At 34.5% G+C, this 24,852-nt stretch overlaps 1 protein-coding gene across 7 annotated transcripts in view; it reads right to left on the minus strand.

The window, feature by feature from the left end:
- The window catches only part of GRIA2 (glutamate ionotropic receptor AMPA type subunit 2), a 141,050-nt gene that overhangs the window by 33,752 nt on the left and 82,446 nt on the right, over positions 1–24,852 (minus strand). For all 7 annotated transcript variants that reach the window (XR_013532844.1, XM_078366361.1, XM_035292804.3 and 4 more), the window contains exons 4-6: positions 19,226–19,422; positions 14,645–14,698; positions 8,282–8,443 (exon numbers count right to left, since the gene is read on the minus strand). Coding sequence is in view for 6 of the 7 variants with exons in the window: in XM_078366361.1 (XP_078222487.1) it covers positions 8,282–8,443; positions 14,645–14,698; positions 19,226–19,422 (413 nt within the window). In the remaining variant the exon portion in view is untranslated. The remainder of the gene's footprint in view (positions 1–8,281; positions 8,444–14,644; positions 14,699–19,225; positions 19,423–24,852) is intronic.

Genomic DNA, 24,852 nt, shown 5'->3' on the forward strand with positions numbered 1-24,852 from the left:
TACCAATTTTGAAATTTCTTTAACACCAATTATTTTCCATAATAATAGTGTTTTATGTAACATACTTCAGGATGTTAAAGTTTTATCGCCTGGTACATTTTACATACTCATTTCTAAAACAGCCTCAATTATTTAGTTAAAAAATTATTATACATTGTATGATATTCCTCTAGAGAATCATGCAATACTAATTCTCAGTTTCATCCTTTTACAAAATAATTTAAAACAGGTTCAAAAATGATGATTTCTAGAAAGAAAGTTAACCTACAATAAAATTTTAAGAAAGTTTTTTTTTTTTAATTACCAACAGTGACAAAACTAAATAGGGCCATAAGACAAATGAACAGTGTGAGGAAATGTATTATAAACTTAAAATTATTCACTTATCTTAATTTCAAATTCAACTACAGTCTACCCTGTGGAAGAGGGCTGTCTGTGATAAGGTCATCTTTAATTTACTGTAAAGCATATTGAATATGTGCCCTTTGAAACTTCACTGCGTAAAGGCATAAAAATCTTCATAAAAACCTTAGTAATCACACAAACTCTATCACATTTTCCAAGGGTGAAAAGAGAGCTGCATTGGCAAGAAACCTAAATTAACATCTTTTATTATTCACCATGAATAATAAAATAGTTTTAATCTACTATGAAGAAAGACTCTTCATGTGAGAGGAATTAAAAACAACGTATTTTTGCCTAAGTTACCCAAATTAGCTATTAATCTTGACTGAAAATCTTACAGATTAAAAACTTTATATTCAGAAACTTCAGGTTACTTAAGAATTCCAATTTTCAGGTAAAACTAATTAGATTCACCAAGACAGAAAAAAGATGCTCAAATAAAGGCATTCTATGGTTTTGATTCAGCCATAGGTAAAGACTTCCTTAGAAGCAGGTCTTTTATTTTGTTAGTTGAATAAATCTCTCTCCATAACTCTCTACTTTCTAGAAATCTGATAACAAGATGAAAGTTCTTTATTTTTAATGATCTATGAAAAACAAAATACATATTGACCAGAGTAATTTAGGATTCAATTTTGGCACCTGGAGATAGAAGATGTCTGCCTACCTGCAACTCACTACAATCTCTGAAAGATAGATGCATCACTTGAGATGTCAGGAATTGGGCAAAAATTTGAAATGTTAATGTATGTTTTACTGAGTGCTTAACACTTTATATAAGCACGGTATTTGAGATTTGTGGGAAACCTAAGAGATCACCAACACTTGTTTGTTCCCTTTACAGATAAAGAAATATGAAAATGAGATGTGAACTCAAATGCCTTGAATTATAAATATTAATAATACATTTTTATTTCTAATGGTGTGATATATATATTTTTAAAATTAATGTTTGCAAAATAAACAATCATCAATATCAAATTTATGTTTACTTCAGTCATTTACACGTTCTTTAAACTACAAAATACAAGGAACTAAGTATTTCCAGATTCTGTTGGGCAAAATGCTGTAATATTCGGAATGCTGAGTGTCAGTCTGCAAGCCTTGGTTTGGTCAGTCAAAACACTCAAGAAGCAGAATTAATTCTATTAGGCCACTAGGGCACTATTTAATGCGTGACACTAATTACTGAACTGAAAAAGATTGTACTATTTTCAGGCAGACTTAATAACTCTCTTAGGACAGCAATTAAGAAAGTTTGAGTATGCGTGTAAAGTTGTTTCCTGAATAAAATGAGATTCCTCTGGGAAAGCCATTATTTAAAGTGCCATACAAATGTCAGCTATGGATTATTGTTGAGTTCCTTAACACCAGTAGGAGACTGAAGATACAAAGGTTGAACAAAGGTTATTATGTGACAAGGTAGAATGGCTAGTTAAACCTTACATGATGTTGGAGGCATTGGAAATACTAAAAATCAGTCTAAAAATAGAAATATTCATAAATTATTTTTGAGATAGTGGGAAATATCTGTATGCCATTTCTCTTTTAAAAATTACTTGTGGCCAGGCGTGTTGGCTCACGTCTGTAATTCTAAGATTTTAGGAGGCTGAGGTGGGCGAATCATGAGGTCAGGAGTTTGAAACCAGCCTGACCAACATGGTGAAACTCCGTCTCTACTAAAAATACAAAAAACGAGCCAGGCATGGAGGCACGCCTGTAATCCCAGCTACTCGGAGGCTGAGACAGGAAAATTGCTTGACCAGGCAGGCAGAGGTTGCAGTGAACCAAGATCACATCACTGCACTTGAGCCTCAGCGACAGAACAAGACTGTCTCAAAAAAAAATTACTTTTAAGGAAAATAAAATGCCTGTTTCGATGTTCCCATGTAAATCCTGGCACTATAATGGGTCATACACATTGGTTAACTGCATTAACTTTACATTTTATTAACTAAAGTAACTCACTATATTTCTGCCAGGGCTCAACAAAAGAACACATGCAGAAATCTATGGCAGAAATCTAAATCATAAATGATAATGTCATATTTTCTGTTTAATTAGTTAATATTTTCCAATTCATTACTCTTCATTCCTACAAATATTTATTGTGTGCTTACTCTTTGCAAACCACTGTGTGAGATTTAAGATTAATAAGATACAAACAAGACAGATTTCCTTCGAGAGGCTTATTTGTAATCCACAAATATCTCTTGACTGAATTTATATCGGTATATTACATATGAATGATTACTTTACAATTATTATTTCATTCATGAAGAAATTAAGAGAAATGGCACATAACAAATCCATCTATTTCCCTCCATCCCCATGCCACAACCACAATTCAGAAAACCATTGTCTCTTGACTGATTGTGATATCTTCCAAAAAGCTTTCCTGCCTCCACTGGCGCTCCCTGCAATCTCTTATCACCAGCACAGCCATAGTAATCTTGCTGCATCAAAAACATGATCAGTACTATCCTCTAGTAGTTCCCTGTTGCTCTTCAAATGAGACAAAAAATCCTTAATATGTCATAAAGCATAAAACCTCTGGTCCTTATGAACGTATATTTTCCTTGCACTGGAGATGTTATATATCCTAGTTCCTTTATCTGGAGTCATTGATCCTTATGCTTTCTCCTAACTCCCACTTCTTCAGGTCTCCAATTACATATTGGTTCCTCTAAGAAATCTTTTCTTACTATCAGAATTAGGATTGGGAGCTTCTCCTTGGTGATATCACAGTACCTTTGCTTTTTACTATTTGTTGGTTCAGGAATCCTCTATTAAATAGTCACTATGTATGGGGCTTTATTCTAGGAGCTTCTGATATCTCAATGAAAGTATTTTTTAATGGCAATTACTTTCAAGTAGGAGGAGATCGTTAACAATGCAATGAATAAGTGAATGATAAGAGTATACACTAAAAGGTAATAATTGGGAATGCTGGACTAGGGAAAGGGTAACGCACACCCTAATGGTGGCAAGAGTGCAGCTTTTGGTTGTTGTTGCTGTTATGAGATGGAGTCTAACTCTGTTGCCCCCAGGCTGGAGTGCCATAGCATTATCTCAGCTCACTGCAACCTCTGCCTCCGGGATTCAAGTGATTCTCCTGCCTCAGTCTCCGGAGTAGCTGGGACCACAGGCACATGCCACCATACCTGGAAAATTTTTTGTATTTTTAGTGGAAACAAGTTTTCACCATGTTAGCCAGGATGCTCTTGATCTTCTGACCTGGTGATGTGGCCCACCTTGTCCTCCTAAAGTGCTGGGCTTACAGTCAATGAGCCAATGCGCCCGACAAAGGTTTCAGTTTTAAATACATAGCCTACTACTGGCTTCCATGAGAAGATAGGATTGGAAAGAGATCTAAGTGCAGGAGACAGCCATGCAAATATTTAAGAGGACAACAGTCAAGAAGAGACAGCCAGTGCAAAGGCCCTGAAGTAGGAAGGTGCTTGGGGTGATTGAGGAACAGCAAGGAGGCCAGTGTGGCTGAAACAGAGGGAGCCAGGGAAACTGCACAGAGATGTAGCTCAATGGAACTTGGTGACAGAGCCTCATAAGTAAAGAGGAAGACTGGCTCTTTCACTCCAAGTGAAACGGAGAGACATTGGAGCATTTAAAACAGAACCACAACATAATCTATTTATACTTTAAAAGGACCACAAAGATGGAAGATAACAGGGGCAGGCGTGAAAGGAGGGAAATCAATTTTAGAGACTGTTGCAATAATCTTATGAGGGTAGCTGGATTTATGTTGGCTGCAGAGAAGGTGGTAAGAAGTGAAGCAGTGTTAATGGGCTTTTCTGATTCATAAGATGTAGGTGACAAGAGAAAGAGAAGAGTAAAGGACCAAGTTTTTGTCTAAGCATAACTGAAAGATGTAGTTGCCAACAACTGGGATAAGAAAGACCACTGAAGGAATAGTTTGTTGAGGCTGAGGAGGAAGTAGTAGTGGAAAATCGAAAGTTCAGTTTTGAATATATCGGTTTAAGATGGCAATCAGGCAACCTCCATCGATGCTACAAAGTAATTGCTGGTTTCTAGTCTGAAGACTGCAATCTCCTTAAGGAACAGAGTTTGCCTTTTCTCTGACCTCTAGTACAGTGCCTGCCGTGGAGTAGACAATAAATATGTGCCAAGTGAGTAAATAAACTAATAAAGGAATAAATGAATGTTGCCCCAAATAGTGAATTAGTAAAAGAGCGTCAGATCTCAACTATCAGTGCCACAACTTGTTATTTTTTGTATAGTATGTAAGAATGAAGAAATTTAAACATTGCAATTTATATTTGCTGGTTATTAAAATACATTAAATATTTAACCTTATTTAAGATTTTACTTGTATTTATTGAATAAAATTTATTTTAATTTGAAAACTATGGGAGCTGATTTATCTTTACGGGAAGTTGAAAACTTTGAATAATCATTTATTACTCCCACAATTTGATATAACTTCTATAATTCCTAAAGACTACCTGGAAAGAATTTGATGCAATGAGCTGTATTTTTATATATTTTTATGCCAATAGCACTAGTTTTCATTGTGGAGTAGTAAAATGTGATGTGAATTATTGGGCAATGTACCTGATTCAGTCAGTCTCCCAGAAGACAGCATCAAAGGAAATAACCTCATTGCAAATAATCTCATTAGAAATATTTTGCTCCCTTTCTGTTTCATAATATATTGAGACTTTGTTTCTTGCTTGTATTTAAAGGATACTATATAATCTCCTATATAGTTTTTTTCTTCCTTCTGTCTGGAAGCAAAAATAATTATGAAAGCATTACCTTGTCATTACTCCCTTCCACATCTGTTGACAACTGAAGAACCTTACCACTTGTAATTTCCATGACATGAGCCCTCTGATTTGTCCAAAATATTTTCAGTTTTGCAGCAGCAACACATGCGCAATTTCCTGGATCTGTCATGCTGTTACATTATTTTGAACCTCTGTAGATTTTGCATTTCCCCAAGAAACTTTCCATACATTTTTACTTCCTTCTCGACCATGCACAGGCATCCCTCTGGCAAAAGCCTTCCTTGATCTCCTTCCACACATTGTCATAATCATGACCAAGAAACTGGCTTTTTTTTTTTTTTTTTTGAGATGGAGTTTCGCTCTTGTTACCCAGGCTGGAGTGCAATGGCGCCATCTCGGCTCACCGCAACCTCCGCCTCCTGGGTTCAAGCAATTCTCCTGCCTCAGCCTCCCGAGTAGCTGGGATTACAGGCACGCACCACCATGCCCAGCTAATTTTTTGTATTTTTAGTAGAGACGGGGTTTCACCATGTTGACCAGGATGGTCTTGATCTCTTGACCTCGTGATCCACCCGCCTCGGCCTCCCAAAATGCTGGGATTACAGGCGTGAGCCACCGCGCCCGGCCTGAAACTGGCATATTTTTTATGCATCACTCTATTGTATTTGATGTTTGATATGTTTGTCTCCTTCTTCATGCTGGATTCTGAAAGAAATTTTTCATTTCTTTTATTTAGTTTCTGGCCTTCTGGTACATAACACATTTCTCTGTTAGGATAAACTCCCTCTCGAAAAAATTCTCCCCACAGATTTTCAGTAATTTTTATGAAGCTTTAAGGGCCTCATAAAATATGCCTCAGGGGTAGAGTTAGGGGGAGTATAAAATGTTAAAGTTGGAATAGACTTTTAAAATTGGCTGAAATGTTCTCATTTTAGGAAATGGGTGGGAAAACAAATTAGCCCTTATAGGCACCTGTGTTTCCAAAGCTGTGCTAATCATTTGTAAGTGTTATTTAAGCCTCACAGCAACCTGGGAATTAATGGTCATTACTGCATTGTACAGACGAGACTCCTGGACCCAGGGTCAAATAGTGATTCACAGCCTAAGTTTTCAAATGCATTAGTCTAGGTTCTTTGAAACACCGCTCAATGAAGGCGCATCGTGATCTCTCTGAAAATTGGCAGAAGCCATCAAGGGGAGGCACGATGGAGGGGAAATGCTGCAGCAGGAAAGGAGCAAGAAAGGTCACAATGCAGGTTCTCAACACAGTGAAATCTGGCACTAGGTTTTGGCATAAGTTTTAACAAAATGCATTGTCAAACATCTCTCATATCTCAAATTCATCTTGCATTTTGATGCAAGACACATGAACTTGAGTAACGGTATGACTTCTAGGAGAAAAACATAATTTCATTTTGCTTTCATTTTTCTCCCAGCAGGCAGCAGTAGGGGGCAATGCAATGGCTAACAAGGAGCAGGCTGGCTCCATTTGAGGATGACATCCACTCCATCAGGGAACTTTCCTGGCACCATCTCTGAATGGACGGAAGCCTGCAATTCCACAGAACGAGATCAGCAGTTAGGCCTCTTCTAGGCACAGATAGAGACATACACTGACACCAGCTAAGGCTCTGGGCGTCCATCTACCCGCTCAGAAGCCTGGTTCCATGAAAGTACCTCCATGATATAAACAGTAGAAACTCTGAATCTCAATTAAGGTCACCAAACAGGAATTCACCTTGTTTTTTGAAAAACTAACTTGGTGTTATTCTTTAAAATCCTATGGAATGCTTTTGCACAACTGAGTTAAAAATTAAAAGATCCATTTATAAACCCAAAAGGAGAGAACTTCAAATTTCTAATCCTTTCCTAGGACCAATCTCATAGATAGACATGCATCTGTCATCAAAAAATGTCTTGTTATGTATACTCATGCTGAACTGTGAGAGCAACTGAAATAATGCTAACTGGACTGATTCACATACAATCACTTTATAATATACCAACAAAATTACTTTATAATTTTTCAACTTCTGCTCTTAATTTTTCACAAAGAATGTGAACATCATCTTATCTTTCAACCCACTCACTCCTTAAACTACCCTAAGCCAAGTTTTCATCTTAACTCTGCTCTCAACAAGGTTACAACAGAAGGAAAAAAAAAAACCTTCCTATCAACAACAAAAACATTGACTATTAAAAGTGAAATTCGTGCCTGCATATGTATACCCAATAAAATGCATCAAATAAACAAGTGAAGACCTTGTGTCCAAACTCATGGAGAAGAAAGATGAGTCTGTGCAGCTTTTATACCCGAGCAATAAATAATATTTAACATTCAAGAATTTTTTTTTATTCCATAAAGCACTTCAGTTATGTTTTAATTATTAAGGCAAATTGAGATTTTTATCTTCTTTTTAAAGTATTCAAGAGATCATACTACTCATTAGCAGTTATTTTACACACACACACACACACACACACACGCACACACACACGAAGAGAGGCACTTTTTGTGGCCATATGTTTACTGACTAAACAAAGAACTGTCTCCGGATTGGCTCTTTGAAGATTAGGAACAAACTGATACCTATTGTTCTTTAATTTATTTGCAAACATAATTTTCTAAACAGCAAGTCAGGGTACAATTGTCTCTCATTCTTCAGATCTCAGCATAAAAATTCCCTGCCCCCTCTATGTCACTAAGAGTTTGCTGGTCTCTTCCTTTATGTCATTCTTTTGTCAATGCTTATTATCTTTCTTTCATTTAACTGTGAGCATGGACATTATTCCTGTCTTTATTTACCACAAAAGTGCCTGGCTTAGAATCCATTCAAGAAAAATGCCAAATGGATTAATAAATGAATGGATGATTTATTATAAATTATAATAGGTGTAAGGAAGTAGAAAACAAGAGTAGTACAGGAAAGCTCTAACAGCTTTACTTAAACCATAAAAATGTGAAAAATATATTTCACAGTCAACGTGTTTGCCAGGTTTTGAACCGTGTTCTCTAGTCCCTTTATTATTTTCTCCTTCTTCCATATTTGCCAAGACCCTTCTCTCTCCTCATATAGAAAAGAAAAAAAGCAGAAACTAAAGCAAACCTTAATTGTTGTTGTGTGTGCTCCAGGGTATTCTTTTTCTTCCAGTGTTGACCATCTTTCTATAAATTTAGACACCAAGGAATCATCATAGTCCACTATCTGAAATCCAGAGACATTCGCACCTCCAAACTGGATTTTTAATAGGTCTCCATCGGTAAATCCCTAAACATAGAACACGTTGATGTCACACTTTTTATTTGAGAACAAAATGCTACCTCATTTACCAAATAACTCTATATGTGGTGATTTTAGATATTTCAAAGAACATACGAGATATAAAAAGCCTGCAGAAAATGTCCCATGTATTTATCAGCCAGTGTTCTTCGCCAGCACCTAACACCACATTAGCATCTTAGTGGGTTTTTAATCAACAGATGTTTACTAATGGGTCATCTCATGAAACACTCATGGTTGTACCTAGGTAAAAGTTCTCCACTTTATTGAAAAAATCTTCCACTGAAAAGGACTGGGATTTACTTTACTCATTGAGTCTACAACACAGAACCACCATGTGATTATAGACACTTGATAACATTAAACTAGTTTTTCAAGAACTACAAACTTGTGAGCAAGTTACTCCCGCTTGAATTTTTTTCTTCACTCAGGTGATATGAACATTTTCAAAATGAGAGTGGGAAGTACAATATGTCCAGCCTTTATTTGAGAACAATTAAATAATTTCACATTAAACCTGAAGCTAATTTAGAAAATATCTTAAATTTTGGAAAAAGTCAATTTCTCTTGTATTATTAAAATGAATTCATTCATTTACTAAACAGATATTATGTGACATTTACATTGATTTCAAATATTCTGCTGATGGAATTTTATCAACTGAATAGTATATCTCTCTCAAAGATGAAATTGATTTCCATATATCACACATAAATTTTTTCACACTTCACAAATACTTATTCTATATTATTGTTCATAAAATTTGAAAGTAGTCTAAATTAATTTTGAATTACCACACCCCAAAATGTAGGAGAATCTTTTCTTTGTTACTGATATTAAAACATATATATTATTATATTATCTAGCTGAAGGAGAATGTAATTAATTTTTATTGGCTCAAATTTTTTTTTGTTTTTATCAGGGTAATGCAAATAGTATGTAAAATTATATAACAAAAATCATGTATTTTCTGCTTTCCCCTATGTATGTTCCAGCTAACTTGCTTCAGAAGATTCAATTTTAATATATTTGCTTTTCACATATTTATCTCTTACTTCTGCATAACACAGTTTTATTGCTCTTTCTTAATTTAGCAATTTTAGAAATTTTTATTGAGTTTTTGTGTATTCCAGATGAGTATATAACTTGCTTACATGACAAAATCATTTATCTTCTCACCCATTTAAATCAGTACTTACTGTTTACATATTTATAACTCTAAATGTTATTAACAGCAAAGCCAAATAGTGTGCTAGGATTGCATTTTCTTTCTTGAGCATTATCTCAGCCTGTGTTTATAATCACGTCCCATTTTTTCCCTGCTAGAGATTTCTGTATGCCTGTTTGTATTTTTTCCAGTGCTTCCATGAAAACCCTTCATGCCCATGAGTAAAACTTTTTTAAAACTAAAATATTCAAACATATCAGGTAATCAATTTCAATTTTTTCTTGAATTTTTAATTTCTAGATAACCCCCTTCTTAATGCTGGAATCCAAATTGGCCCTTCTTTCCATCTACTCTACAGCTATTACCCTAGCATGGTCCTTCACCACTTTTCCGATTGAAACCCCATGTTCTTGGTCGTATTTCTCTTTCTTGATTTACTTTTTTCCTCTACTGGAGTCCTCAGAGTTTACTGAAACCCTTTGGAGACAAATTTATTGAGGTATTGCATGTCTGAAACATAACTTTATTTTATTCTGATACATGGTTAATAGTTTGGCTGGGTATAGAATTTTATGCTGAAAAATTCATAATCTGAAAGCACTGTCCCATTGACTTTCATTTTCCAATGTTTCTATTGAAAAATGCACTGTTTCTAGTTTTTTGGTGTGTGATCTACTTCCCACTGTATCCACCTCCAGCCACTGGCTACAAACTTTTAAATCTTCTCTTTATCTCTGAAATTCCATTATGATAGTGTCACTGTAGGTCTTTTTTCTTTTATTATTGTGCATATTCTATAGGCAGATTTATGTGATTCAGTATTGGAAATGTTTCCAAATGTTTCTTTAACATTTTCCTTCCCCTGGTTTCACAGTTCTCTCTTTCTATCTAGAACATCAATTATTAAGATACTATAACTCTTAAATTAAATGTCAAAGTCCCTTATACATTTACTTTTTCTATAAAGTTGAGAAAATCTTCCGGATTGTGTAAATCTTCCAGATTACAACAATGTGAATATAAAATAGAAAGAAAATACAGATAAAAATCTGTAAATTTTACATATTCTGGAAGATTTACATAATCTGGAAGATTTTCTCAACTTTATCTTGTAACTCATTTAATCTATTATTCTAGCAAACAAAAGAAGTTAATTTTCTAGAGCTCTTATTCCCCATTTCTTTTTCTTCTCATGGCATCCTCTTCTCTCTTTCATGGATAAAATATTTCTCCTTATTTAAAGGCAGATAATAATTACAATTTAAAAAATGTTGTCCTATTTCCTTCCATGTGTCTGTTTGTATTGCATACTTCATCGTAAGAACTTTTTCTCAAAAACCAACTTATGCTGGGCTAGTTAAGAGCAAGACACCAAAATACTTCTGGGAATTTCTATGTGAATGGGCAAGGCTCATTAACGAGTATGCTTCACTGTGAGGTAGATAGTGAGGTGGGGTGGAAAGCGTGTTGTTTGTCCAGATCCAAGTTCCTTTCTCTGGGCCATTCAGTTTCTTCAGAATAGTCAAATCTCCTACAAAAGTGCATATGCTTGGCCAGATTTTAAGGACAGGATGGAGGCTGGTGGATGACAAAGTTCACAATTTCATATGGAGACATTCACTTAGTTGATCACATCTCTGAATCTAAGATTTTCTCTAATTCACATTCTCTATTAAGAAGTATTATCAAGAGAAGAAGTAGGTGCTTAAGAACCAGGACTTGTAGTTACCCGGTTGTTTGGATTGTGTGAAAAGAGTCCTTGGGGTATCCAATTATTTCCTATGGTCTTTGAAGCATGTCCCTTGATCTTCGTGAACCACCCGGGTTTCCTAGGATGCACTTTACATGTCTATTTGATTTGCTCATCCCCTAGGAACTTCCCCTGCTTTGGCCAATGGCTAATATCCATAAGCTCTCCAAGAGAATTGCCCTAGGACAACCAAAGCTGCCTGGCCAATGGCCCTTGCTCAATACCAAAAACTGGGATCTAGGTACAAAGATCCCTTGTCTCAAGCTGAATGACTGCAGTGCAATTTATACAACAAAGTGCCCCGTGGGATCAGACTAAACCCCAATCTCACCTCAAACCACATTCTTACTCAGTTTTCTTTCTTTCTCTCTCTTGCTTCCCTCACTGTCTTACAGGTTACCCCTGAAAGCACTTACTCAAGAATGCATACATGAATAATGATGTTTTAGCTCCTCATCTCAACCTTGCTTTCCATGGTTTCTCGCTTTTCTAAGACTGAATCTCACAGGCGTTCTGCAGAATGAATAGGCTTGTTCTCATCTATATCCCATCCTGACAGGACCTTTTTTTTAAAAATTGTCCTTCTTTTTTCTATGCCAGGAATTCATCGTTTATCTGCTATGTGTCCTGAAACACTTTGTTAACTTTTTGCATCTGTTAATGTTTCCTTTCTTATTTTCTCTTTCTCTAAGGTTTTACATAATTTTTATTCTTTTACTGTCATTTTTGGTTGTTTTACTACAATGACATTTAAACTGAAACTTTAAATAAGGTTTCAAGCTGGCTTTAGTGAGAATATGCATTTCCCTAAGTTTTCTTCTTTCTTTTCTGAAGCTTCAAATTTATGAGATACAAAATAGAGGAAGAAGGAGAAACAGAATAAATCGCAGCAGAGAGGACAAAGGGTAACAAAAGATATAGCAACAATTCATCAAGTTAAAGTGAACACTACTACTCCAGGAGCTGTATTTGAAGAGAATTGAAACAGAAGATAGTTTTCATTCTGTGAAAATTTAAATTTTCAGCAGACAGACATATGAAGTCATCAGCATTATGGAATCATGGCTTTTTAAAGAATTTAATCTTTCTGGGTAGTAAGGATGGAGAAATGAGAACTGGATTTCCTTATGACCAGTTCTTAATTATTTTATGTACAAGTTACCATTTTCAATGCTGTTGTCAAGGACTTAATCACATACTGTGTTTTAGGAGCTCAGTCAAGCATTCAACAATTCATAAGGAAATTAATCAGTAATATTTTCTGCAGATTAAAAAAAAACTTCTATAACCCTAAACTCATTGCAACATGAACAAGGAGGAAAAAAGGATAGTCTCGAGAGTTTGGAAGATGAAAGCCCTTTAACTTTGGGTGGCAGTCTTTAATTTTGGAGGTCAGTGAAATTTCCAAGTGTCCTCTAAATTCTCAGAAATTGCAACACTCTACAGCCTTTTGAACTTATTGATTCACTAGAAGTTCCATATGGCAAAGAAACCAAGTACTGACGAGAAGAAAAACAGAACTTTAATTCAGATAAAATACTAGGTAGATTTCTCGCTAGAAGCATGAAACATTTCTTTTGACTCTGGTCATTGAAACACCTATTTCCTTTTTCATAGCATTGGATATCAGCTCTCAAATTGATGAGCCACCTTCTGTCATTATTTCTCAATCTTCCAATATAATCTTCTACATCTGTACATTTTTAGAGATCACGGCTTTCAATGTGGCTTGTGTTGTTCATCAAATGGCACGATTCACACAGGGGACTGACTCTCCAGGCTGTTTCCTGCACATAATGTAGTTCTGGAGAGACTGAATACAAAGCTTCGTCTAGTTTAACTCTTGCTTCTCTTTAGGGAATCCCTAGCATCTCCTTAATACACTCTAAAGGAAAGCCCTAGAGGATTTCTCTAGTATTACCCATTTCATCGCCAAACAGAAATTCTGTCTTGAGCAACCCAATAGCATGCAGGTTTGAGATTTAATATTTTAATTCCTACAACTTCTAGTGAAAACAACATTTATCAGTTGAAAGGCTGTAAATATTGTATTGTTTTATCTCTTTCTGTCACCACTAGAACTAATGTCTCCTGATGTAACAATCTGATACACTAGGAATCATGCAATAAATCTACATTTGCATATGTCAAAAGCTTTTCAAAGTCCTATTGTGCTATTTAGAATAGTTTCTCTGCGTCTCTCCCTCTTCTAGCCTTTTTTTCCTGTTCTTGGGTGAGACAGGCTGCAGGGGCAGGGTGGTTCTTAATCACATAGCATCTTACTTTTTTAAATAACAACGTTTGGAGCAGTAAAGGCATTAAATTATTTTGAAAAAAAGAAATGTCTAGGGATAATTCTAAATTGCCTCTGTGATACATAAAAGAGGGAAATACAATTAACTACTTTGTTGCTCCAGTATACTACTCTCTTTTGTTTTTATATAAAAGCTTTATTCTGAGTCAATGTGAGTGACCACGGCCCAGAGAAAATACAAACCTAAGAAGCGTTGATTAAAAGGTCCTCATTTTTACAGGATTCTCAATGAAAAGATAATCAGCTATAGAATTTCAATTTTCATTGTGTTACTTTATATAGTAAGTAGGAAATCAGAAATAACACATAATATCTCAATGTTCTATATATTTTTGGGTTTAATTTTGTACTAAGACATTTTCACAAATTTACATTTATTTCAGATATTATATATGCTAAAAATAAAGAAATGTGCAGAGGGCAGAGTTTGTAAAAAACAGACAGTGAAAAACAGAGACAAGGGAATATGTGGACAATTAAACTTTACATACTTTTGAAAATTTTTCCTTACTTAAAATATACGGTCTAAGACAATTTGTGAAGCTTGCCAAATATTGTTCTATAAATTCTTATATCTTTTATAATAATAGAAAATTTATTAGAAGATATAAAGTGGGAAACAATTCTAAAACAATTTCAAAAATTAACCTATCAAATACAATCAAACTATATTTATTATTATTATTATTTTTGGAGATGAACTTTTTTTCTTGTCACCAGGCTGGAATACAATGCTGCCATCTCAGCTCATGGCCACTCCCACCTTCTGGGTTCAAGCGGTTCTCCTGCTTCAGCCTCCCAAGTAGCTGGGATTACAGGTGCCTACCACCACACCTGGCTAATTACAATCAAACTATATTTTTTTAAACACCACTGATAAATGCTGACCATTCAAAATTAAATATTTAATGAATAAACATATCTAGTAAAATAATATATATCAATTAATTCACCTACCAGATTTGCAATGATGTAGTGGTACCCTTTAACATGTTTTCCAATGGTAATAACCTAACAAGGACAAATAAAAAATTATTGAATTAATACAAATAATGCCAAAGTAAAATTAATGGTATTATGATCTGATTCAGGAAAAAAGGTAGAATTTTATCTGCTAAATTTTCTGATGTGCCAAAATAAGTTATTTTTGATAAAATGTAATTATCAAAATTAGAGAATATTTCTCTAATAAGAAGTAATAATACATATTAATGGTTAAGAAGTGATTATCTTTCAGGAAGTCATTTACTAAACAAAAATTATTACCTCATTTTTGTCAAGAGCAAAAAATAAAACCACAAAATGTTAAGAAGCATAAAACCAAAGTATTTTTAATCTATGACAAGTCATAATTCTATTCCTTCAAAGGCTATGTTTTTGTCTTTTTAATAAAACGTTAAATAGCTCAAACTGTTTATATCTGAGATTTTATATTCATACGTCTATATTCAAATAAATACACATAGAATTCATAGTACTGCATACATTTTAAAAGAATATTAAAAAACATATAAAAGAATTCTTACATGGATATATAAAGTAACATTCCTATCCTAAGGACCATGAAATGGTTGTGATTTAGTCCAAATGGACATTATTTCAGCTCTAGACAGCAAAGTATCAGAGAAGCTAATTTTTCTCCACAAATCTAAATCTACAATGAATGTCAAGATAAAGACATTATGGAACAAGTGATCATCGTGGTAATGCTGACAACAGTTTTAGACATCATTGATCAATTTGACTCTGATCTGTATCAATTAAAAAATTACAAAGAGAATAGAAATAGACAAACTGGCCATGCTGTAGTCCTGGTAAAAGGACATTCAAATGTAGTGTAATATATGTTTTAAAGGAGATAATCACACCAATGGAAGGCATAAAACGTTAAGGCTTTAGACAGAAATTCAAACCAAAGCATTTCTCTGATTAAATGGTTTTGGTGGGTTTTGCTTTGTAAAGTCCTATGATCTTGCAAGTTTCCTAGGCTCAATGTTCCTATTCTCCCCCTTAAGTCACATTGACCGTCTTAGGATTTTTGTTCAAGAGAAACTTCTTATCACCTCGGGGCTTCACACATTCTCTTTCTGCTGCTTGTCTGCTTGGAAAGTTCCACCACCATATCCTTTGCCTTATTAACTCTTGAACAATTCTTACACCCCCTGGGAGAAAACTACCCTGAATTTGTCTAATCCCAAACATAGTCAGGTGCCCCAGAGCAATGCTATTAGTTAAAGAGCAAGAACAAAATCCTAGGAACGATTCCATCATATGTCACTTAGATATTAAGCCATAGCTCTTTGAAAGGAAGTTAAAATTTATATTGTTTTCTGACTCAGTTTTACATAACATGACTAAATTGCCTTTTCCAAGCAACTGAACCTTCTGTGTTAAAGGGAGAATTCTGAAGAAAAGATGTCCTTCTGAATGAAAAACATATGAATTAGCATCAGCTGAATCAGATTGATTATGTCCCTCCTATTTCCTGCTGACATCCGTTAGCTCTGCTTACTGTACATTCTACTCTCTGAATCATCCATGTCTTCCTGCTGAGAAATATTTAAAAACATAGTATAAAAGTGATACCAGTAGTCTCTACTTGAGTTTACTTGAGAGAAAGGAAGGATATGAAAATTTACTAGCCTGGCATCTATATAGAAGTTTGCATTGGCCATACTAACCACCATGCCTTTGTGTTATAGTAACAATTAGCACTGCACTATCAATAGAAAAGTTACATTAATTTATAAATGTTTTTGATGGCTGAATCTTTTTCCCACCTAATAATAGCTAGAAATCTGTGCTGCCATGGTTTTATCAAATGATAATAAAATACCCATAGTCCATGCCAGTTATCCCAGCATGTTGAGAGGCTGAGGTGGGTGGATCACGAGATCAGGAGCTTGAGACCAGCCTGACCAACATGACGAAACCCTGTCTCTACTAAAAATAGAAAAATTAGCTGGGCATGGTGGTAGTCCAGCTACTCAGGAGGCTGAGGCAGGAGAATCACTTGAACCCAGGAGGTGGAGGTTGCAGTGAGCCTGGGTGACAGAGAGAGACTCCGTCTCAAAAAAAAGAAAAAAATCTAAACTATTTCTTTCTGTAATGATCTCTCGTAACATACTATTCTTTTCATTTAGAGTGTATTCTGTTAGTATAATTATATATTAACTTCCGTAAATGCGTTATTAATAGTTACACCGATGGTGCCTGGCCTATTTTGTTTAACATTGTTTTCCTGGACCTACTGCAGTGCCTGTCTGGCAAACATTAGACACTCAGGGACTATTTACGGAACAAATAAATGAATGAATCCAAGCAAAGTCAAATGCCACGTCTTATGTGAACCCTTCACAAATGATCCTTCCCCTGTTAAGAAAGGTTCTTTCTCCTCCATGCTCCTAGACTACATTTTAACTTGTAATACTTCAGTGCTATATGTGTACATTTTAAAATCTCTAAACAATGAGTTCATGGTATACAGACAGTATTCTTTCTTATCTTTCTTTGAATCCTTCATTTCAGGCCCAGAGGATGGCCTCAATAAATGTTTGCTGAGGCCATCCATTGCATGCTCATTTAATACATTCAAGGGATTTATATATGTGTAAAATACTCTGCATTTTGAGTAGATATTCGTAATGGACATTTACGTAACCATAATCTTATTTACTTTAAAACATCACTTCTAATACATTTCCATTTTCTTTTGTAGTTTCTCTTTTCTAGTTTTGGAAAACTATATTTTTATCATAGTCTTTCACCAACATTTATGATGATGAGTCAGGAATGCTTAAATTTTTTAAACCAAAGACTAATGAATATGATAAAAATTCAGTTTTAATGAGAACCTCTTATGAAATTCAAATGCGTTTTTGAGGTTCACATTTTAACAAGAGGCCTTCAGGTTAAAAACAATCTTAGCTTCATCTCCTGAGACTGGAATCAAGATTTTTCTACTGAAATTATTCACCTCTCTGGCATACAACATTTAATTCTTCTGCATAACAAGTTAGTTCTATTCAGTTATTCAATACTCCGTGAATGATCTATTTTGTATGTCTTAGGGCCTGTATTATTATGTATCAATTAGGATTTCATCAATATTTATGTTTGCAAAATGTTTTGTGTTGAACAAATTAATGAATAGAGTTTTTTCCTAGTGCCTTAGAATACTGTACAAGTGCAAGGAAAATACACACTGGTGTATGAATTGATGTGTTAGTGTGTTTTCCTTGCACTTCTACAGTATTCTAACGCACTAGCAGCCACATTGTATATTGTTGCCCCTTGAACAACATGGGTATGAACTGAGTCCACTTATACATGGATTTTCTTCTACCTCTGCCACCTCTGAGGCAGCATGACCAACCCTTCTTCTTCCTCCTCCTTTACAGCCTACTCAACGTAAAGATGATGATGATGAAGGTTTCTATGATGATCTACTTTCACTTAGTGAAAAGTAAATATATTTTCTCTTTCTTATTATTTTCTAAGTAACATTTTCTTTTCTCTAGCTTACTTTATTATAAGGATATGGTATATAATACACATACAAAATATGTGTTTATTGACTGTTATCTGCAAGGCTTCTGGTCAATGGTAAGATATTGGAAGGATCAGCTGTGTAAATGTATATATGTGAACATATATATGTACATATGTGTATACACACATACACACTCATACTCACACACATACACATTTATCAGCTAGGAAGAGATTCAGATACCAGTAAAGGAGACCTTACTCAGTCAATCATAATGATGATGCTGTGTCACCATCATCCCTAGTCACTTACCCTATGTGTAAATCATGGTGAATTTTATCTGTCTTATTAGGATAATATTGCATGGCTCCCCTATCCTGAAAGATCTCAAACTGAAGCAAGGTAGTTTCTAAGCACAGATTAAAAATATCCTTATCACTGGTATCATGGTACTCTTTCAAACAGTCCAAGGGGATGCATCTAGTTTACTTCTCAAATAATAAACACAGCCCAAATGTGTCCTTCTCACATATTTTAATTTCCCAATCAATGTTTTTATAGTGACACAAGTCCCTTAATAGAAGAAAAAAATATATCTTGCAAAAATAAATATGCACTCTTTCTGTAGGAATAGTCTATGTATCTCCAAAAAATTATGAATTTACTCACTTTTCCCTTAGAACTCAACTTGTTTTAACTTAATCCATGTCTATTTCTTTAACTCCAAAAAATTTGCCAGATGTAAATTTAAATTTTTCAAATCAAACTATCAAAGTTTACGGTGATATTTATTATATAAAGCATAAAATTTAAAATTATATATCGAATTTACTTAACGATTAATATGATGTGTCAGCATTATTGATGACCATTTGCTATTGCTAACTGAAGCCAGAGATAATTTAATTGATGATTTTTGCTGCATCCTACATAAAACATAAAGCAAAAACTGCTGTTCAAGCACCTAACACAAATACACATTGCAAATGCTGACACTGCACGCATAGTCTATATTTAGCGTCATTAGAAAACAGAAAGCAGCAAACCTGGTCTACAATGTCGTTTACTTTATCCCTTTCACAGTCCAGAATTACACGCCGTTCCTTTTTTAACTCCAGATCCTGAAAAAGTGATCGGTACATCTCATCTTTCTTGTCATTGTTAATGTTTCCCACATTGATAGCAGTCACTTGCCATTTCTTTTCAGCAGCGGAATCCAGCACAGCTTGCAGTGTTGATAAGCCTAGGAAGGCAAAGAAAAATGATGACTGATAAAGATACGTGAATAACTCAGAACTGTGTTATGAAAGTGCCAGTGAATATATTTTTAAGGCAGATATATTTGTGCAACTAAAGGAATGTTGACTCCTTCGAAAAAAGCTATAGCAATGATCTTCATCAACTTCTTCTTATGTCACTTCACATCAAAAACTCATTACCTAAATGTTACTGTGCTGACCAAAGGAGTCATTGGTTGAGTAGAAAATAATATCCTATTCTTTCGACCCTCTCAGCTGTCTTCTTTAGAATATTACTAAAGTGTAATGTTAATACCTTTGTTTTAAGTAAATGGCATCACAATCATATCTTATTCTTACAGAATGGAAAAAATTTGTTTAGTCATACATGACAGTCTGTCATTTGATATTAGTATCCTGAAAAAGATGAGTACATTTTCAGTGAGAGGAATCTATGTAAGTCTCTGTGAAGATAAGAGCCAATAATCTCTATGAGGCTGCTATATTTTCTCCTATTGCTTTCTAGTCAACAGTTTGGGTTCATTTTTTTTCCTTCAACAGCATTCTGTTTTATATATATATATATATATTTTCCCCCTGGGAATGAACCTGGAGAGATTGAAGTGGTCACCTATAACCAGATGGTGGCAGTTACTTCTCTAGCATAAATTTACTTCTCTTTCTAAATATGAATATTTTTCTGTTAGTAGCTTTGCTTATAGCATCATATTACCTGGAAATTTTTTTTAATTGTCCACATATTAACCCATACTTGGGACGAAGAGGTACAACAACTAGAGGATTTATTTCCTGAAAAGTTTTATCCTCAGTTTAGCACTTGGAGACAGGGCACATAAACTTGTCTTTCACATCCCTTCAACTATTCACAGCAAAACCAAATTCATCATTTTATTGATAACTTAATAAACAACATAAAATCAAGACTCTAGAATGAATCCAGAACTCAGCAAATCATCTTCCTGATTCGAGAAAAGCCTGCATCTTTTTCAAGAGAATATTAGCCCCTTTTGATTAATAAAATGTAGGATTCACCTAATGTGATCATATTTCTTCATAACCTAAATTCAGAAACCAAATTTTATTTAAATCGTTTTGCTATAAAAAAAGTCTCTTATCAATTTTGTTGAATACTATTTTGAAAAAGAAAAACCACCATTAAAATTTTGTGGATTCAATATTGGTCAAAAAGTGTACAAGATGAATCTAAAACATATTTTGACACCAGAAGTGAAGGAACTCTCTAAAACCATCAGTATTATCTCAAAGCACACACGAGCTAATTTGAAATACTTAAATACATAAAATAGTATAATAATACTATAAAATACTTAAACACACAAAATACTCAAATACATAGTTTACATATTTAAGTATTTTGCGTATATTACTCTAATCAATATTCAAATAGTCCTAATATTAATTAGAATAATGTTAATTAGAATAATAACTGCAAACTACTTAAATACATAAACTGTTTTAAACCTATGAGATAATAATATGTTTTAATAATGTGCTTGCCTTTGGTGGATGCTAGGGAACCAATCAATTAACTTGGAGACTGGTAAATAATAAAGTAAAATTCTCACTCATAGGTGGGTGATGAAAAATGAGAACACATGGACACAGAAAGGGGAGTACTAAACACTGGGGTCTATTGGGGGGAAAAGGGGAGGGCCAGTGGGAGGGGGAGGTGGGGAGGGATAGCCTGGGGAGAAATGCCAAATGTGGGTGAAGGGGAGAAGAAAAGCAAAGCACACTGCCATGTGTGTACCTACGCAACTGTCTTGCATGCTCTGCTCATGTACCCCAAAACCTATAATCCAATAAAAAATTAAAAAAAAAAAAAATAATAATAATAATAAAGTAAAACAAGCGTTTTCCAGCATTTTCTATATGAACCACTTTCAGGGTAATAATGAATTAAATGTCTTTATTTCTGGAAATACTCCAGCTAATAGATGATGGATGAATATAGATTTAAAATTATCACCATCTTGTAACACCTGCTGAATTAATGAATCAAGGCTACAATCATCAACCTGCTGGTAACTACCCAAAAAGAGAGACAACAGAGATATATGTCTCCAAATGATAATATTCAATACCACCTATTTTGGTGTTGAATAGGTATATACCTATTCAGTGTTGGTTACATTCATACCAAAAATGTAAACCTGAATCTCATCAAGCTTCCAAATCTAACTACCAAGTTACAGGGCATATATGGAAGGAAATATTTTAAGCACCACAGTGTTGCAATCATCAAAATCTAGACTGTGGGAAACTGCATTACATTATGCAAGTCTTAAAAGTTATATTAAGGAATTGCAATATATGGAACTCATTTTTGTCTTGCTTCAAACAAACAGTGGAAAAATAATATTTATAAATTGTTAGTTGTCTATGTATAATAATGCTGTTGCAGTTATATTTAAAAGAGTCATTTTTTTCCAAATAAATGCTGAAACATTTACAGATGAGATGGCAGGATATCTGGTATTTGTTTCTAAATAATTGCAGGGAACAAAGAGATACAGATCAAGCAAAATTGCTCATAGTCTTTAATAAAGCCAGATTCAGAGTATTTGGGAATCTTTATAGCATTCTTTCTAATTTGTTATTTTAAATATTTTATAATAAACATTAAAAATAATTTACTTTTTTTTCGAATGAAAGATAGGGCCATATGCTGCAAAAAGTTAAATTTTTTTCTGGCAAAATGAAATTAGTTTCCTCTGTCCAGTCTTCTGGCAAAAGATATAAATAAACATAAATATCTCAAGGGATGATATAAAAAGATCGCGTGTCATTTTTTCAAAACTTTCAATGACAAATCTTTAAAACACATCACAGATTACCTACGATTTCCATACACTATAGGTCAATTAAATCCTTCCCTTTTCATCAGTAGAGACAGAATATAATCAATTCAACAGCTATCAATGTACTTGAAAACAGCCATTAAGTCTATCCAGTTTTCTCCACAAGTAAGAGGAAAAAAATATCTAAATTTTAAGACATTTTCCATTTGCTAGGTTCTACTTTCCCACATCCAGTCATGATTCAAGCCCCTCTTGTCGCCTTCTTAAAGACATTATATCCGTGATGGGCTCTCTGTACTACCCATATTATTACTATATAGCAATTACCAGTAAGCATCCCTTATTCTCTGAAATAGCTTATTTCATTTTGTTTTATTTAACTATAAAGTGTACTACATAATAAAATTTTAGATGATGGTGCTCTTAACATTATGTCTCAACTTTTAACATATATTACAAGAAAGTTGAAATATAAATGACACTTTGTAAATAGATTACATCAAGGGGTAATTCTAAATCTAAAATTTTCAACAGTTCACCTTGCAAAAGAACATAGAGATGATGTATAAAATCAGTAAGAAGACATTTAAAGAAATTTCTAACTTGCGCCAGCATGGTGGCTCATGCCTGTAATCCCAGCACTTTGGTAGGGCAAGGCGGGCAGATCACTTGAAGTCAGGCTGGACTAAATAATGTTAAATTGCATTACTTCTTCATATGCCTATGTTACTGACTGATTGTAGTTGTATAATCTTTTCAAAAATGACAATCTACCTAAAATTCTCCTGAAGTATTACTACTAGTCAATCAGTGATACTCTCATCTTGATGCAGTATTAATAATACTTAGAGATATAGACAAGCCATCAGCCACCTGTCTATACACAAACCCTTTAAAAGGTCACCTGATACACAGGTGAAGTCTGTCAGTTTGCATATTAAAGGGTGAAATTAAAAATGATTATTGACAAAAGATACATATTATTTAAACCATGTCTTACTGCTTAAAAATATTTTCTTTGTTCCATTTCAAATTAACTGTACTTATTCTTTTAAGCATAGAAATTAATATTTATGATCACTAAATCATGGCAGCATGCCTAGGCCAAATTAGATTAACATATATTTCCCTGATCAGCTCTCTCAAGAATATGAGGAAAAAAATTATAATTTGAAAGAATTTTTGTTCTATGCATGATGTTTTCCTGGAACTGCAGGCAAAGTACCTTCCCTTCAGGGGACAAATAATATTGCTCAAAATTAAAACCAAGACACACAGATATAAAGTGCTAACTTTGTTTTTACCTACTGTCTATAGAAATGTATTATCTTACCATGTTGATATTAAACCAATAAACAAACAAACAAAAAAACACGTTTGGATTAAATCCTGATTCAAACTTACAACATACATATCCAAAAATAAAATTATTACATAATCTTGAATGCATTAACATAGGTAACCCCATTGCTCTATTGTTAAAAATGTGTAAGTTTGCCGGGCGCAGTGGCTCACGCCTGTAATCCCAGCACTTTGGGAGGCTGAGGCGGGTGGATCACCAGGTCAAGAGATCGAGACCATCCTGGTCAGCATGGTGAAACCCAGTATCTACTAAAAATACAAAAAATTAGCTGGGCATGGTGGCACGTGCCTGTAATCCCAGCTACTCAGGAGGCTGAGGCAGGAGAATTGCCTGAATCCAGGAGGCGGAGGTTGCAGTGAGCCGAGATGGTGCCATTGCACTCCAGCCTGGGTAACAAGAGTGAAAACTCCGTCTCAAAAAAAAAAAATGCGTAACTTCTATTTATGTACTCTTTATGGAGTGAGGGTATGCAGCTTTCAGGGTCATCAAGGAGCACCAGGCTGCTGCCACATCTTGGGTAAAGAGAAGACACCAATAACCTGAAAGATCTGGCACCAGAGGCACAGCTTCAGCTCTCCTCTCACCAGTAAACTTAGATTAGTCAAAGAGGGTTTCACACAAAGATGTTGCTACATAAAGAAGTTTCTATCCATGTATCCATGTCCCTAATTGTTTACAAGTGGGATATAGTCTCTTGACTTATTGCTCAGCATTTGGGCAGATAGCCAGGAAGCAGGAATGGCTTTCACTAGTCAAGGATGGTGAAATTAAGCAGCATAGAACAATGTTAAGTCTTTTTCTTCTAGTTCATGATTAGGGCAGAATGTTGGGAGACCATTTTCACATTTGGACACTATGCTATTCCAAAGAACAGTCATTTACACATTTAGACATTAAAATTTAACAATATATATTCCTGACCTAGACTGTCTGAAAAGTAAAGATGATTAGAGCCTAAAACACACACACACATATAATAAAGGAGGTGAAGAGAGGACCCCACCAAGAACAGACCCAATTGTTTGAAACTGAGGTATGTAGAGACAGAGGTAGAAAGATAAAACCATGGGATCTATTTTCTAAACTTTGGTTAATATGGCTAAAGGGAACACAGGTGCATTATTCAAATCATGTGACACTAAAGAAAAGAGGTGCCTACTTTGAAGCATAAGCGAAATGGTTTTAGGACCAAATGAGGGGAAAACATTAACACACTGAATGTGTGAATA

Source organism: Callithrix jacchus, chromosome 3 (assembly GCF_049354715.1).
Source record: "Callithrix jacchus isolate 240 chromosome 3, calJac240_pri, whole genome shotgun sequence".
In the NCBI taxonomy this organism is placed as follows: Eukaryota; Metazoa; Chordata; class Mammalia; order Primates; family Cebidae; genus Callithrix; species Callithrix jacchus.